The following is a 16,379-nucleotide window of genomic DNA, read 5'->3' on the forward strand; positions in this document are numbered from 1 at the left end:
TTCAGAATGTAGTGTTTTAAAATCTCAATGTTTGCACCTTGACATATTTAATTAAATCTACAACCCATTAAAATTATTAACTATTAAATTTATTATGATCATAACGAAAATTAATGATGTATAGAAGTAGCTAATAAAAATCATCACACTTCTACACTATGAAAATGTTGGGTCAATTATATATATATATTCAATTAAAATTAAATTACGTTTTAACCCATTCATATTTGACCCAACATTTTTTGGAATGTAACGTTTTAAAGAATAAATGTTTACATCTTAGTGACACGGTAACTTAGTGGTTAGCACTGTGTCCTCACAGCAAGAAGGTTGCTGGTTCGAGCCTTGACTAGGTCAGTTGGTGTTTCTGTGTGGAGTTTGCATGTTCTCCCTGTGTTGGGTGCTCCGGTTTCCCACAGTCCAAACACATGCGCTATAGGGGAACTGATCAACTAAACTGTAGTGCATGAGTGTGTGTGAGTGTGTATGGGTGTTTCCCAGTATTGAGTTGTGGTTGGAAGGGCATCCGCTGTGTAAATTTATGCTGGACTAGTTGGCGGTTCATTCCGCTGTGGCGACCCCAGATAAATGAGAGGCAAAGCCGAAACAAAATGAGTGAAAAAACTAGAATATTTAAGTAAATCAGATACTCACCACAGGCTCCAGGTCATCAGTGTGGTTAACATCAGTGAAGTCGAGCGCTGAATTTAATGACGACTGAAGGAAGCGCTGATGATTTAAAATACACTTTAATTTACAATTTCATAAAAACAAATAAAAATACAGCACTTAGGGAGAAAAATCACAATATTTACATGATACAAGCAGTGTAAAAGAAGCCGAGCCAAAGCTTCACCCCTCCCGCATCATTAGAGCATTTCGTATGGACACGTTTAATTAACATTAATAACACTGAATGCAGAGAGTCTTCAGTTCTCCAGAAAGCTGAATATACTGCGCGCTGGTGCTGCGGGTCTGCGGACGCTGCTGAGACACGGACGCTTCGCTGCAGGACTGACCGACTCCAGCTGGCCTCTTTTCTTAACCTGAAAAACATTCAGTTTTATTGACACAACACCATCAGAACACCTGCAGACAGAAGAACAGTCATCTCAGAGGCTGAAACGGTGAAACACGGACTCTAGAAATACCAACAATCATTATGAGACTGCAGCTCCATCTGCTGGTGGAAACGAGAGCTACATCATCCATCTGTATTTATCTATCCATATCTTATCTTTTTATATCTTGTATTTATCTATTTATCTCTTCATATCTACCAAAATGTATCTCTATGTATCTATCCATCTATATCTCATCTATTTATATCCATCAATGTATATTTATATATCTAACTATCTATCTATAGTTATACATTCATCTATATCTTATCTATCTCCATTTATGTGTCTATCCATCCATCGATTCATAAATATGTATTTCTTTCTATCTATCTATCTATCTATCTATCCATCTATCTATCTATCTATCCATCTATCTATCTATCTATCTATCTATCCATCCATCTTTCTGTCTATCCATCCGTCCGTCCCTCCCTCCCTTCATCCATCCATCTATCTTTCTATCTGTCTATCCGTCCGTCCCTCCCTCCATCCATCCGTCTATCCCTCTATCTATCTATCTATCTATCTATCTATCTATCTATCTATCTATCTATCTATCTATCTATCTATCTATCTATCTATCTATCCATCCGTCCATCCATCTATCTGTCTGTCTATCCGTCCATCCATCTTTCTATCTGTCTATCTATCCATCTGTCTGTCCGTCTATCTATCTATCCATCCATCTCTCCATCTATCTATCTATCCATCCATCTTTCTATGTCTATCCGTCCGTCCGTCCGTCCCTCCCTCCGTCTATCTATCTATCTATCCGTCTGTCTATCCATCCATCTTTCTATCTGTCTATCCGTCTGTCCCTCCCTCCCTCCATCCCTCCATCTATCTATCTTTCTATCTATCCATCTGTCCGTCTATCTATCTATACATCTTTCTATCTGTCTATCTGTCAGTCCGTCCTTCCCTCCATCCATCCATCTGTCTATCCCTCTATCTATCCATCCGTCCATCCATCTATCTGTCTGTCTATCCGTCCATCCATCTTTCTATCTGTCCATCTGTCCGTCCCTCCCTCCCTCAATCCATCCCTCCATCTATCTATCCATCCATCCGTCCGTCTATCTATCTATCTATCCATCTCTTCATCTATCTATCCATCCATCTTTCTATGTCTATCCGTCCGCCCCTCACTCCCTCCCTTCCTCCATCCGTCTATCTATCTATCGATCCGTCTATCCATCTGTCTGTCTATCCGTCTGTCCCTCCCATCCATCCACTCCTTCCTCCATCCATCCGTCTATCCCTCCATCCATCTATCTATCTATATATCCATCTATCTATCTATCTATCCATCCATCCATCCGTCTATCCATCTGTCTATCTATCCGTCTGTCTGTCTGTCCATCCATCTTTCTATCTGTCTATCCCTCCATCCGTCTATCCCTCCATCTATCTATCTATCTATCTATCTATCTATCTATCTATCTATCTATCTATCTATCTATCTATCTGTCTATCCACATACATGGATATAGATGTAAAATTACACTTACAGTAATAGATCACCCAAAAACGAAGACTGTCATTAATTCACCCTCATGTTTTTCCAACACATACTTAATTTTATGATTAGTCATTAACTCCACTTAATAAACTAATCAGCCAATAGTGTTAATAAACGAATGCATTTACTAATAAAAATAAACTCTGCTTAATTTAAAAGTGAACATGTAAGAGAAAATATGATTTATTCGCTATGACTGAATCATAACACCTTGAATCTTAATTGCAATTTTAACGTGCTTTTAGGAATTAAGAAATTGCACAAGCTAACAGTGTGTCCTAATAATGAATAAATGTGCTTTCTAAAACATTTGAATACAGGTGTAAATAGCCGAGTGTGAAATGAGCTACCTGTGTTTTGGGTTTCTGAGAAGCAGACGTCTCTTTCTCTGGCGACAGCGTCTGGAAGAGGAACCCGCGCGAGTTACGAGGAGCCAAAGGATTGCTGTCAGAAATACCGGCTAATTTCTGCAGCACGGCCCGCGGCTGACTGAGCAATGATCCTCTCTTCACCTGCAGACACAAACAAACATCGCAGGTATGAGAACGTATTTCCTCTGAAAAGCAATCTGAAGTGTCTGACAGCTGGAAGAAGTGCTATAAAACACACAGGAGGGATACTGACCACAGCGGGCTGGAAGGGCTTTCTGAACTGGCTGGTGCTGGAAGATGCTTTCTCTATCGCAGGTACAGCTGGAGGGTCTGTAAACAGGTGGAAAATACAGCTTTGTTTTGTTTGTTTGATTATTTATTGGCACATCAGCGACTGATGGCTTTTCCAAGACAAGATAAATATACACTACATGACAAATCTTGTGGCATATCCAAGTTTTAGGAACAGCAGATAATACCTTGACTTCTAGTTGATGATTTGGTGTCAGAAGTGTCTCTATGAAAGGTGAAGGCCTCTAGATTTTGCTGATTTGAGCTCAATAAATCTGATCATGTCTTGATGTTGACTGATTTGATGAGGACAGTGCGGTCTGACTCTGCTCAGACTAAAGTCTCATCACTGAACAGAAATAATGTCCAGTATAGAATATAAAGTCCTGCTGCAGTGGAGACAGAATGAATATTGTGTCTGACTCCATCATGAGCTTGGAGGACTGCATCCATACATCTCTGACATGACTCACATCACTGATTAATAAAGTCATCTGGAATGGTGAAGAAAGCGTTCAGCAGGATCCCAGAGTTCATCAAGATCCATCTTCAACACATCCTTCATCTTACCCTAGATATGCTCAATAATGTTCATTTCTGGTGACTGGGCTGGCCAATCCTGGAGCAGCTTGACCTTCTCTGCTTTCAGGATCTTTGATGTGGAGGCTGAAGTATGAGCAGGAGCGCTATCCTGCTGGAGAATTGTCCCTCTCCTGTGGTTTGTAATGTAATGGGCAGCACAGATGTCTTGATACCTCAGGCTGTTGATGTTGCAGATCTCTCACATGTCCACATACTGAATGAACCCCAAACCATGATTTCTCCTTCACCAAACTTGACTGATTTCTATGAGAATCTTGGTCCATGCTGGTTCCAGTAGGTCTTCAGCAGTATTGGTGATGAGCGGGATGCAGATCAGATGATTCAGCAGAGAAATCCACCTTCTGACACTTTCACACATCATCAACTAGAAGTCAAGATATTATGTGTTCCTCTTACAACTGAGATCAAGACAAGACTTTTATCAGGTAGTGTAAATAAAAATATTACATAACTCTAAAAACAACGTCATGTTTCATTAAGATACAACAAATAAATGATATGATTTTTTATGATTTCTAATTATGATTTTTCTGTAACATTGTTGATAATCTTTCTGGAGATACATGATAAAAATAAAGAAAACAATTACAGAAATGATGATCATGACAATATTTTATAGTTTTATTTTTGATTTTTATATTATGCTTTTATTCCTTCATCTGTAAGTGGTTAAACTGTTGGGGAAGGGGTTGTTCAGTTAAATAAATAAATACAATAAAGCTTCAATATAAAGTCTAATAATATTGACCTCAGCAAGTTTTACTTATACTTACTTTACATAAATATAATAGCATGTATTGTATAAAATAAAGTTAAACAGCACCTAAAAATACAAATATACACATGAAGTTGAATTAGTTTGCATTTATTTATTTCAACAAAAGATCTTTACTAATATAACTTCATAAATAATTTTATTATTAGTATTTTTGACACCTACAGTTGCTTCATACCTACTAAAGCATCTAAAATAACTTTTAATAATTACTCTTGCTTGAACAAAAACTGATTCTGAAATGTTTTATTTACTCTTTCAGCAGAAATGTATGCCTGTACCTTTCTTCTGAAGGGTCTTAGCTGTTAGCTTCATGGCTAGCTTCATGAACTGACTGTCCTCTTCTCCAATCTTTTCTTCATCCTCTGCTTCTTCTCCCTTTTTGCCGCGAGCTTCAGTCTACAGAATAGCATCATGTCAGACAAGATACACACAATCACAAACACAAAAGACAGCATTAAAACGCACACAAACACACACCTGTTCTCTAATCCACTGCTCCCTCTCCAGACGCTCTTTCCGTCTCTGTAACTCGATCTGATCTACTTCTTCATCATCCTCCTCCTCGTCTCCATCAGGACCCAATCCACCGAAGTCAAAGTTTTCATCTGCTCAAAACACAAGCAGACTGTGACCAAAATAACCAAAAGAGATTTATTTGTTGAAGGTATTTAAATATATATTATATATTTATTCTTAATATATTTATATATAAAATCTAAATTATATTACATAATTACATTATATAATTATATATATATATATATATATATACACACACACACACACACACACACACACACACATATATATATATATATACACACACACACACACACACACACACACACACACACACACACACACACACACACACATATATATATATATATATATATATATATATATATATATATATATATATATATATACAGGGCTCGAAATTGCGACCATTTTGGTCGCATATGCGCCCGAAAATTAATCTATGCGACCTCATAATATATCTGGGAGCATTAGTGCGACTGCAGATAATGGTTGTAGTGCGACCTGTTTTGGTTCTTTCTAAAAACGTGCTGAATCGCTCTTCCCTGCCGCTATATTGGTTCATATTAGCTGTCATTCACTCAAGGTATTCCGCTGTCAGATGACAGGGAAGGAGCTTTTATGACCACAGGAAATGCAAACGGCTGAAGAGTAAAAACTTAAAGCACACAAGTTTGAAAACCCCACCTAAAGTTGAGGCGCAGATGAAAGCGATCATGACACGTCACGTGGTGAATAATGATCCGCCAGCTGAGATCAATCGAGTACGCGCTTCTTGGAGAAGGCGCCCGAATCTCCATGCGTCGCATTCACTGCGTGTTCAGCGCAAATGTCCGCTAAAAGTCAAATCTAATACTGCACATATCATCGCCAAAGAAGCTCGCCTTTACTAAGTTTACACTGAAACTGCGGCTCATAACAAAGACCGGATTTGCGCCGATGGTTAGCGCAATAATCTTGCGCTGCCTACTTATTAATTGGGTCGGCTGACTCGCCAGCTTTCCACAAACACAGAAAAATGAAGATCAGCTCAGACTGAACCTTTAAATTGACACAAACTGAAACCAAAACTTTTAAAGAGTGATAGAAGTGAGACTTTACTTACTTTCTTTTGTCTATTCTTTTTTGAGTTGTATATTATTTTTTTATTTATTTACTGATGACTGCTTTACAGCTTTCATCATTGAATTGAATGATTTATTATAATCTTTTGTTTGTTTTGTATCAGAAATATTATTTATTAAATTGACATGCATATAAAAACAGCAGTACAAAATAAATATTTCTTACTGCAATGCTTCATTTTTGTTTGATGCAAACTATACAATTATTTTTCATAAAGTAACAGACTTTTAATAGCAGATAACCTACATTCATGCACATTCAAGGCAGCATCATAATGAGAAATGGAATTCATTGTTACTATTATTGTCATTTTCATCATCATTAATATTCTATGGCCTAATTATTAGACATTCATTTTGGAATTATTGCACACAAATATCAATGTCTTCGCAGCTTTAGTTAGATAGTTGTTTCTGGTTTTTGTTAGTCCTATTAATATTGTTTTAAAATACAATAAATCCCTTAAAAAACAATTTGCAGCTGTGCTCATTCATTTTTGGTGGATGCTCCTAAATTTTTTTCTGGTGCTCCTAAAAAATTTTTGGTGCTCCTAAATATTTGAAGTTGGGAGCACCGGTGCTACCAAGTAAAAAAGTTAATTTCGAGCCCTGTATATATATATATATATATATATATATATATATATATATATATATATATATATATATATATATATATATATATAATTTTCTTTTTATAAATTTGATTGGCTGATAGCAGTGCGATATTTTGCCAGTAACATCACTCACAGACCTCTTCATCCTTCACCTTGTTTAGATTGCAACTATGCAGTTTATTTGTAAGAATAGTGCCTATTTTAAGATATTTACAATTTCTGAGAGAGCTCGTCGGCAGCCATTAGCCTGCCATAGAGTAGACCAAACACGGTTGACATTTTCTATCCACAAGATGGCGACAGAACCACATAATAAGCCCTTACACTTATAAGATTATAACAGTCTGATTTTTAACTACAGCAGATCAAAATCAATATTAAACTGGTAAGCACACCTGCCAGTGTCCCGTATTTCAGACCAGTCTCCCACAAACATACCCGATTTTTGTCAGAGACATGACCCCCGAACACCCCCTACCCCCGGATTTTCAGTCATGTTAGCAGGTATGTTGGTCGATCTCTCTCTTTTATATGCTGTAGCGCTGTATTTATACTGATTTGCTCGCATATCAGGAATGTGTGTTGTGTTGGCAGATTGAAATAAGCAAAGCCTTTTCCTCACAGCAGCAGTCTGGGAGTGATTGCGTTGCTTTTTTCAGGGTTAACTACTGCAATATTCCAATTGCAACAGAGAAATACTGTAGACCAGGGGTGTCCAAACTATGGCCCGTGGGCCATCTGCGGCCCGCAATCAGTTTTGTGGCGGCCCGCGAGGCTTTTTATAAATATTAATAGAATCTGGCTCGATATACAAAAATGAACATAATTCAATAAATAACCACCGGGTGTCGCTATGACACGCCTTCAATTAGGCAGCAGTTCCCGTAATGAAGCAAAAGAAACCGAACAAACTGAAGGAAACATAATTGATAGTCACGTTCTGGCGAGCCATAATACAACCAAGAAAAAGGAAAATCAACAGTGAAAGCAGGACATTTTAGTCACGTTGGGGCAAAGAATATTTCTTCACAGAGGTCAGCGGGAAATGTATCTGTTTAATTTGCCAGGAATCAGTTGCAGTAATGAAGGAATATAATATTAAAAGACATTATGAAACAAAGCATCAGGCCTTCAGCTTTTACACTGGTGCCGAACAAGATCAAAAAGTAAAACAGTTAGCAGCTGCCCCTTCAGCTCAACAGCAGTTTTTTAATGCTAATAAAGTGCAAGAAAATTCTATGCTGGGTAGTTATGCACAGGAAAGCCTTCACTGAAGGAGTTTATATAGGAGTGTCTGATGAGTGTTGCAACTGTAATTTGCCTAGAGAAGATTCAAGATTTTAAAAACGTAAGTCTTTCTAGAAACACAGTTGAAATAATTAACACACACACACACACATATATATATATATATGCGTGTCTGTGTGATGTATGTAAAATTTGGCCCGGGACGTTTTTTTTTTTGTTTTTTTTTGCATCTGCCCCTCGGCCAAAAAAGTTTGGACACCCCTGCTGTAGACTGTAACACTGTAAGAAGATATCTCTATAGACTGATGGCACTCCATGTCATGTTCAGCCTTATAATCTTAAAGTGTGAGCAAAATCAGCAGTTTTGTCATCACTTTAGACATTACGCTAGAGAATCATTCAAATACTAGCTCTAAAGTGACGTTGGTGAATTAGTAACGGCTTCTGCTGTTCTGACCTCAGCTGCAGATGTGAATGAATGGCGGAAGAAAGTAGTTCCTAATAAAAAGGGGTTTTAGACTCTCCGTTTGATTTTCTTATTTATATAGACGACTGTGCCATCGAGCTGTTGTATAAACACAATATTACACTCGTAGCAGTTTTTCTTTCCCACAGTTGTCTTTGGTAACCCTTTGGTTGAACCCTTGTGTACATGCATGCTCATATTTGTTATTGTTGGTTTTTGCCTCATTGACTTCCATTAGATTAGAAAACCATGACAGCATATAATCATGCATTCTTGATTGTTGCTGGATTTCCCTGTTGGGAACGTTGGCCAGGAGGGAAATTTTCTAATACTCTGGGTAGTGCGTACCCGTGTGGACACTACAACCGTAGTTTTCACCTTACGACGTCTTTCTCTTTTCTGAGTGGCCAATACGGTTGAGTTAAGGCCAAACACAAAAAAACGTGACTGAAGTGAATTCTGCACATTCGTTGGACAGTAATCCACCTCTGTTCTCGCGTTTGTATTGACTTCTATGCAATTTAAACCTACTTAACTCCCTGTTTGGTGTGAACTCTACATAAGTGTCATTACCCCCCTGTTGGTTAGCCATGCCTTTAACATGCATCTTTTTAGTTTATTTTTTATGAACGCAGGAAAAACTCGGTTTATAAAAATACCCGTGCACATGTGCTCATAGCCTCAATAACAAAATGTCAGTTTTTCTCTAGATGAGCAGAGACGCACCGATGTTTTTCCAGCGGAATCTGCGAGCTCGTCCCGGACCATCCGAATGCAGATCTCCATCTGCAAGGTACCGCTCCTGATAAAGCCGCAGTTTGCGCTTGTCGTCATCCAAGATCTGCTTCCTGTAGAGAGAAAACAATCAGGTATGCATCTGGCAGCAGATATCGCAGCATATGCTTTTTACCTTTTTGAACATTTATCATTTTTTTAGTATATGCTTTCACATTCTGATTCTAATGCCTCATTATTAAACTGTTAAATGAGTATAATTTAATTAAATATTCTGAAGAATAAAATATGATGTGTGCTTTGAAAGAGTGTACATGCATTGTGATGAGAAGAATTCGCATTATGTAATGAGTGGCATGAAATGGTTTAAAATGACAATGACATGGTTTACTCGCAGTATATCTTTATGCAATATATTGTACAACAAAACATAGATATCTTGACTGGCCTACCGTCAACATAAGTGCACTGACATCCCACCCGGAAATGAAAATCTCCATTTACTCACACTGAAGTGGTTTCAAACCTTTATAAGTTTCTTTTTTGTTCTATTAAAAAAAAACATTTAGTAACCAGTAGCCATTGATATATCCATGGTCGGAATGTCAAATACTATTGAAGTCAATGGCTACTGGTTTCTAACCTTCTGTAAAATACCTTCTTGAATTATGCTTATATATTAGTAGTATCAGAGACTCTCTAAATAAGAAAGCCCTACACACTTTAAAACTTTGTGAACTCTACAATGTATTTATTTGATTATTACATACAGTTGAAGTCAGAATTATTCGCCCCTTTTGAGTTTTTTCTTCTTTTTTAAATATTTCCTAAATGATTTTTTAACAGAGTAAGGAAATTTTCACAGTATGTCTGATAATGTTTTTTCTTCTGGAGAAAGTCTTATTTGTTTTACTTTAGCTAGAATAAAAGCAGTTATTAATTTTTTTAAAAACATTTTTGGGACAATATTATTAGCTCCTTTAAGCTAATTTTTTTTTCTCGATAGTCTACAGAACAAACCATCGTTATACAATAACTTGCCTAATTACCCTAACCTGTGTGGTTCACCTAATTAACCTAGTGAAGCCTTTAAATGTCACTTTAAGGTGCATAGAAGTGTCTTGAAGAATATCAAGTAAAATATTATTTACTGTCATCATGACAAAGAGAAAATAAATCAGTTATTAGAAATAAGTTTTTAAAACTATTATGCTTAGAAATGTGCTGAAACAATCTTCCCTCCATTAAACAGAAAATGGGGAAAAAATAAACAGGGGCGGTAATAATTCTGACTTTAACTGTGTGTATATTATTTATTACATATTGTTACATATGTATATTTGATTTATACTTACCCCCTGTCATTTTTTTTGTACTGTTAAAATGTTATAATAAAAAAAAGAAAGAAAAAAATAGACCTTCTTTAGCATTCAGCAGAACAAACTCAAACAGGTTTGGGACAAAAGGATGGAGAGTAAATGATGGGAGTTTCTCTAATGTAGGGAGATGAACAGTTTGGCCCCCATGTGGTGTAATGATGTAACAGTCTCTAGCAGCAGCCATTATTCCCACATTTAAGTGCATGTAATGTAAGACTATTTTCACAGCAATTAATACAATGCAATAATAACAAATGTGTGGTGTTTGTTAAATATGCTGTTTAACAGATTTTTTAATCAACGCTTTATCAACACCTGGAATCTGCGTGAGCAGAATTCAGCAGATTTCCAGCCCATCATTAATACTCTTTATTTACTTGAGTAAATGCGTGTAAATCTATATTTTTTCAGTGTTTTAATTAATTTCAGTATTATTATTGACTAATGTGAAAATGTTCATCTGATTTATGTATAATGCAGTTTGTACAGTCATATTTTCTGTCTTTTGCTAGATATATTATATGACAAACTTGCTTTGTTTACCAAATAAAGTGAATCTAGTTAGATTTGCATTTTAAACATTAAATAAAAGTTAAAACGATATTACTTTTTATTTCATATATTAGGGTTTGAGTTCTGATACTCCCACAATAATTCTGCAGACTTTTACCAAAATTCTCCACAGAAATAGCAAAAAACACCTGCAGATTCTGTCTGGCCCTAGTCATAACTCATCTCTAATAACTGATTTCTTTTCTCTTTGCCATGATGACAGCACATAATATTTAGCTAGATATTCTACTAGTATTCAGCTTAAAGTGACATTTAAAGGCTTCACTAGGTTAATTAGGGAAGTTAATATTATAAAACACAAAAAGGCATAGGCTAATAATATTCACCTGAGATTTTATTCTAGCCAAACTTAGTTTAAACTGTTTTTCTGTTAATTATCACAGGAAATAATTATAACTTTGTCAATGTAATAATAATAATAATAATAATAATAATAATAATACTGTGAGAATGTTTGTTAGTGGTTGTAAGATTATAGTGCAAGACTAAAAAGGAAACCAGCATTTCAACAGTTCTGAAAATTAAGTGCTCACCTGCTAATTACAAAGCGAATCAAAAGTGGGGATTAGCAAAAACAAACGTTTCTTACATGTGAATTTTGTTCACTTGGTCCATGAGTTCCTCGTCTGAAGGCAAATCTTCCATCATCTCCTCTTCCTCGTATTCATCACCACCGTCCTCATCCTCGTCTTCACTGCCCACATCGCTGCCCGACAGCTCCGCCTCAGACTCCACAAACTGAGCCAGACGTCTGCAGGAAGAATAAAACAGATGTTAGGCTTTATAGGACACAAAAGAAAAGAAAACTGCAATAAACCTTTACATTCAGTTTTTGACTATATGTGACCCTGGACAACATAAACTCTAAAATCTGAAGTTGCACAGGTATAGCTTTGGCATTTGTGTTAACATTTCACTGCACTTTATATCATATTACATCATATAGTAAAACATTCACATCCCATGACACTGCATTCACACCAAACCCCTGAAGAAGCATCAAGCGCAAGTGATTTACATGTTAAGACACGAATAGACCTTCTGCGGTGTGAAACGGGCAAATCAGATGGAGTGAATAATACGATTCGCATAAATGAAGCAGCGCGAGTTGAGCATTTTGCACGATTGACACGCGAAATGCTCGAGTTTGAAAATCTGAACTTCAGCGGACATGTGCGCCGTGTTAACCAATCAGGCGCTTACTTTTGTGGAGGCGTGATTACGAGGTAACAGCATTACACACAGCTGTCGAACTTAGTTACAACCCTTATTAAGCACACCTCAAACTAATTGAGTCCTTCAGGCTTGTTTGAAACCTACAGGTAAGCGTGTTGGAGCAGGGTCAGAACTAAACTGTGCAGAGCAACACTTCTTTGAGCAATCCATCTTTTGTGCAATACTGTATTCAACGCTTTCTCTTCACACTCAAATCACTGTGTAGTACTGTATCAATACTCCATTCATATTGCTGTTATATTATTCTTGTGCAAATAAAAACTCAAGTCAAGCACTGTGCAATATTTTATACTGTGCAATATTTACTCAGTACAGTCACAATAAAGAAAGAGTCCAATCTTTTAATTAAGCAAATAAATCAGTACAATATTAAGATCACGTTTTTTTTATGAAGATATTTGTAATTTTACCACTGTAAATATATAAAAACTCAACTGTATTAGTATTGTACAGAATTAATTTCATTTGAACAGCTTTAAAATTTAACTTTCTTAAAATTTAGATGTTTTGAAACCACAGAATTTAGATTTTTAAATAACTATGTTAAACATTATCCTACCATAAAATATAATGGGGAAACCTTTATTTAGCTTAGTTCATATGATCAATAACTCATGTAGTACTCATATAATAACTAATAAAAAATCTAATAAAAAAACTATAATAACAGTGAAACAATAATTTGTCAAAAAAAAAAAGTCTGACATATTTAGATGAAGATGAGTATTAAAAGACCACTCAAGAATCATAGTTTTGCACTAAAATACTGAATAATTGTCATCTAAAATCATTATTCTTTGCCACTACCCTTTAAATAACTAGCTTTCACACACTCGTCAGTACAGACAGGATTACATTATAGTATGACTACTCGGATATATTTTAAATATAATAATATTTAAAATCTTTACAATAATTACGATGCATCATTTTAACAAACACATCTGAATTTCATGCATATATTGACATTTACAAGCAAACACAACATTAAATGCACTGATTTGCAACCTAAAAAAGTGACATTGTTCACAAATCTCTCTGGGGAACAAAAATAGACCTACATTTTCTTTTTGCCCGGGCGTGGCCCAAACACCGCTTCCCGTTCCTCTTCCTCTTCTTCATTCTCAGTTTCCTCTTCTTCAGCATCAGATTTATCCTCATTTTCCTATTGGAAATAAAAAACAAATAGTTAATGGCACTAAAAGACATAACAGTTACAGGTAAACACAGCAACTTTCTGCGATTGTACACAGAGTATTATCTTTGTATTTTCCTTTTCACATTTTGATGTATTTATTACTACTATAAGGGTGGCGTGCAAGCACCCTATATATATATATATATATATATATATATATATATATATATATATATATATTGCTGTGCATTTGTATGACACTTGGGACACCTTGATGTTTGCAGACTTTTAGGTACATGCTCCATCTGTTAAAGTCACAAAGGGACAACAAAAGCAACAAATTTGCTTGTTTTTGACTATTTGTTTTACTGTTTTGTGCACATTTATTTAAGTCCTATCAATAAAGTATTTTAAAAAAAAAACAGCAAAATAGAGTGTAATTTCTGATAGCAGTTTACAATTTCAGAGCAAACAGGTACTCCTCTCTCCAATACTGCTAAACTAAATAAAGCAGGAATATTTGCAGATTTTCCTGTATTTGTTTAATACCTTTTCACTGAGGCTGTCTGCATCTGACAGCAGCCGGAACTCACAGTCCGCCTCTTCCTCCTCCTCCTCTTCTTCTTCTTGTTCTTCAATTATGTTCTTCTTCCTATCATCAAATAACGGGAGTATAATGCAATTAGCATTTACAACCTTTATATTAATTGTGGAATAACAACATTATCTATGTCGTCCATCTAGAGAAATCTCCTCAAGTTTTTGATAATTATGTATTCAGAAATTAATGTCCAAACACATCTTCATAGTTCACATTGTGTCGTAGATTAAATCAAACATGTGATTTAGATTAAAGAAGATGTGATTTGAATGTTTTCCAGCAGGCTAGATATTAATTAAGTCATTCAAACAACTTTACCGAAGTCTCTCTACTTGCTGGTTGGTCTCATGTTTCCGCCATGTTTGTAGTTTGTTTACACTTTGTAGTTCTCATCGAAATCAGATCCAATGCATTGTTGGTAATATTAGTGGTTTGAGTATGGACTGTTCCACACTTTGAATTTCCACCAGAAATAGTAGAGCAGGGGTGTCCAAACTCCGTTCTGGAGGGCCGGTGTCCTGGAGAGTTTAGCTCCAACCCAAATCAAACACACCTGAGTCAGCTAATCAAGCTCTTACGAGATGTACTAGAAACGTCCTTGCAGGTGTGTTGAAGCATGTTGGAGCTAAACTCAGCAGGACACCGTCTCTTCTGGACCAAGTTTGGACACCGCTGAAGTAGAGCATCCAGGATCCTTAGGCATATTCTTTTCAACATACTACAGTTTGGGACTCAACTGAGTAATCTGCACTACTGTATCAAAAACTGTACCAACATTTTTTTTGTTTAGACAAATCCAATAACACACTAAGAAATCGCATTTACAAGTTGATGAATTTAGTTTAGTACCTGTTTGTTTCAGACGTCTTTTCAAAGGCAGGACTGGAGACTGATCTCAGTGACGAAGCAGCTAAAAAGAAAAAGTCAACAATTGTTATCAAATCTTTAAAAGCTAAACATACTTTTACCCTCAGCATAAACACTAAGCTTATGACTATTTCAGATTTTCTTGTTGCAGTTAAATTGCTGAAGCTTTAATCACAATATGATATTATTGTGAGCTGAATACTTTGAACATGTATACAACAATGCAATATGCAGAGTAAACAAATACTTCAACTGGGGCTGCATGATGATGGAAAAATCTGACATTGCAATATTTAATTTCTGTAGTAAATATTGCGATATTAATAGTTTCATCAAATGGCTTAAACAGCTCTATTTTAATTTTTCTGGAAAGTCCAACAGTAATCGTGTACAGAAATTAAGCAATCACAATGCAAATAACTAAGAATATAGATTTATTTTCACTTGCAGAAATATGTCAAAATAAAGTGTGTTTTCCATAAAACAAGAAAAATAATCTGCCAATTGGGTAAGAATAATTGTGTTTTAGGTTTGAAATGTATATATTTGGACAAGAAACAGGTCACTGGGGTGTCTACCTTTTCAAATGGTACACTTTTGTATTCATCAAGTCCACAATCTGACCTTAAAGGTACAGTGCCAAAATTCTAAACCTCCATGACCTCCAAAAAGTGTGGGAACTGTATCAAATGGAACAAGTAACATATGCATTACGACTTCAAAAAACAATTTCTTTAAAGAGATGGTCTCCTGTCATGCCTGTAATTCTTCAATAATGAGCCATACTGAACACTGTGAAGTATCTAAGAACAAGGCCACTTTTTGCTTCCTTTCTTCACTTTATCTTTTTTAATTATTTATTTTTTTATTCTTATTTATTATTATTAATTATAAAAAATGTTCTCTCTCTTTTATATGTCCTAAGAATGCTTTTTGTTCTGTACATGCATTTACATCCATTTTGATAGCTATAAATTGATGGTCAAACATGCAAAAATAAAAACCTGTTACACTATATTGTACTTCATGCAATGTTGTATTCTCTAATAAAAGTAAAAAATAAATAAATAAAATTAAAAAAGGTACCGTCCCAGTGACACGTTTTGTTCCTTTATTTTGAGCATGGGTCTCAAACTTCCTGGAGGGCCAGATATCTGCACAGTTTT

At 35.7% G+C, this 16,379-nt stretch overlaps 1 protein-coding gene across 6 annotated transcripts in view; it reads right to left on the bottom strand.

Moving 5' to 3' along the window:
• Positions 1 to 733: 733 nt before the first annotated feature.
• clspn (claspin) overlaps positions 734 to 16,379 on the bottom strand; it is a 38,052-nt gene continuing 22,406 nt past the window's right edge. For all 6 annotated transcript variants that reach the window (XM_073931947.1, XM_073931946.1, XM_073931948.1 and 3 more), the window contains 10 exons: positions 15,196 to 15,256; positions 14,295 to 14,397; positions 13,669 to 13,772; positions 11,961 to 12,122; positions 9,411 to 9,532; positions 5,167 to 5,294; positions 4,968 to 5,085; positions 3,271 to 3,347; positions 2,997 to 3,158; positions 734 to 1,046 (listed from right to left, as the gene is read on the bottom strand). In XM_073931947.1, coding sequence (XP_073788048.1) covers positions 930 to 1,046; positions 2,997 to 3,158; positions 3,271 to 3,347; positions 4,968 to 5,085; positions 5,167 to 5,294; positions 9,411 to 9,532; positions 11,961 to 12,122; positions 13,669 to 13,772; positions 14,295 to 14,397; positions 15,196 to 15,256 — 1,154 coding nt within the window. In that variant the 3' untranslated portion in view covers positions 734 to 929. The remainder of the gene's footprint in view (positions 1,047 to 2,996; positions 3,159 to 3,270; positions 3,348 to 4,967; positions 5,086 to 5,166; positions 5,295 to 9,410; positions 9,533 to 11,960; positions 12,123 to 13,668; positions 13,773 to 14,294; positions 14,398 to 15,195; positions 15,257 to 16,379) is intronic.

Source organism: Danio rerio, chromosome 19 (genome assembly GCF_049306965.1).
Source record: "Danio rerio strain Tuebingen ecotype United States chromosome 19, GRCz12tu, whole genome shotgun sequence".
Lineage (NCBI taxonomy): Eukaryota > Metazoa > Chordata > Actinopteri > Cypriniformes > Danionidae > Danio > Danio rerio.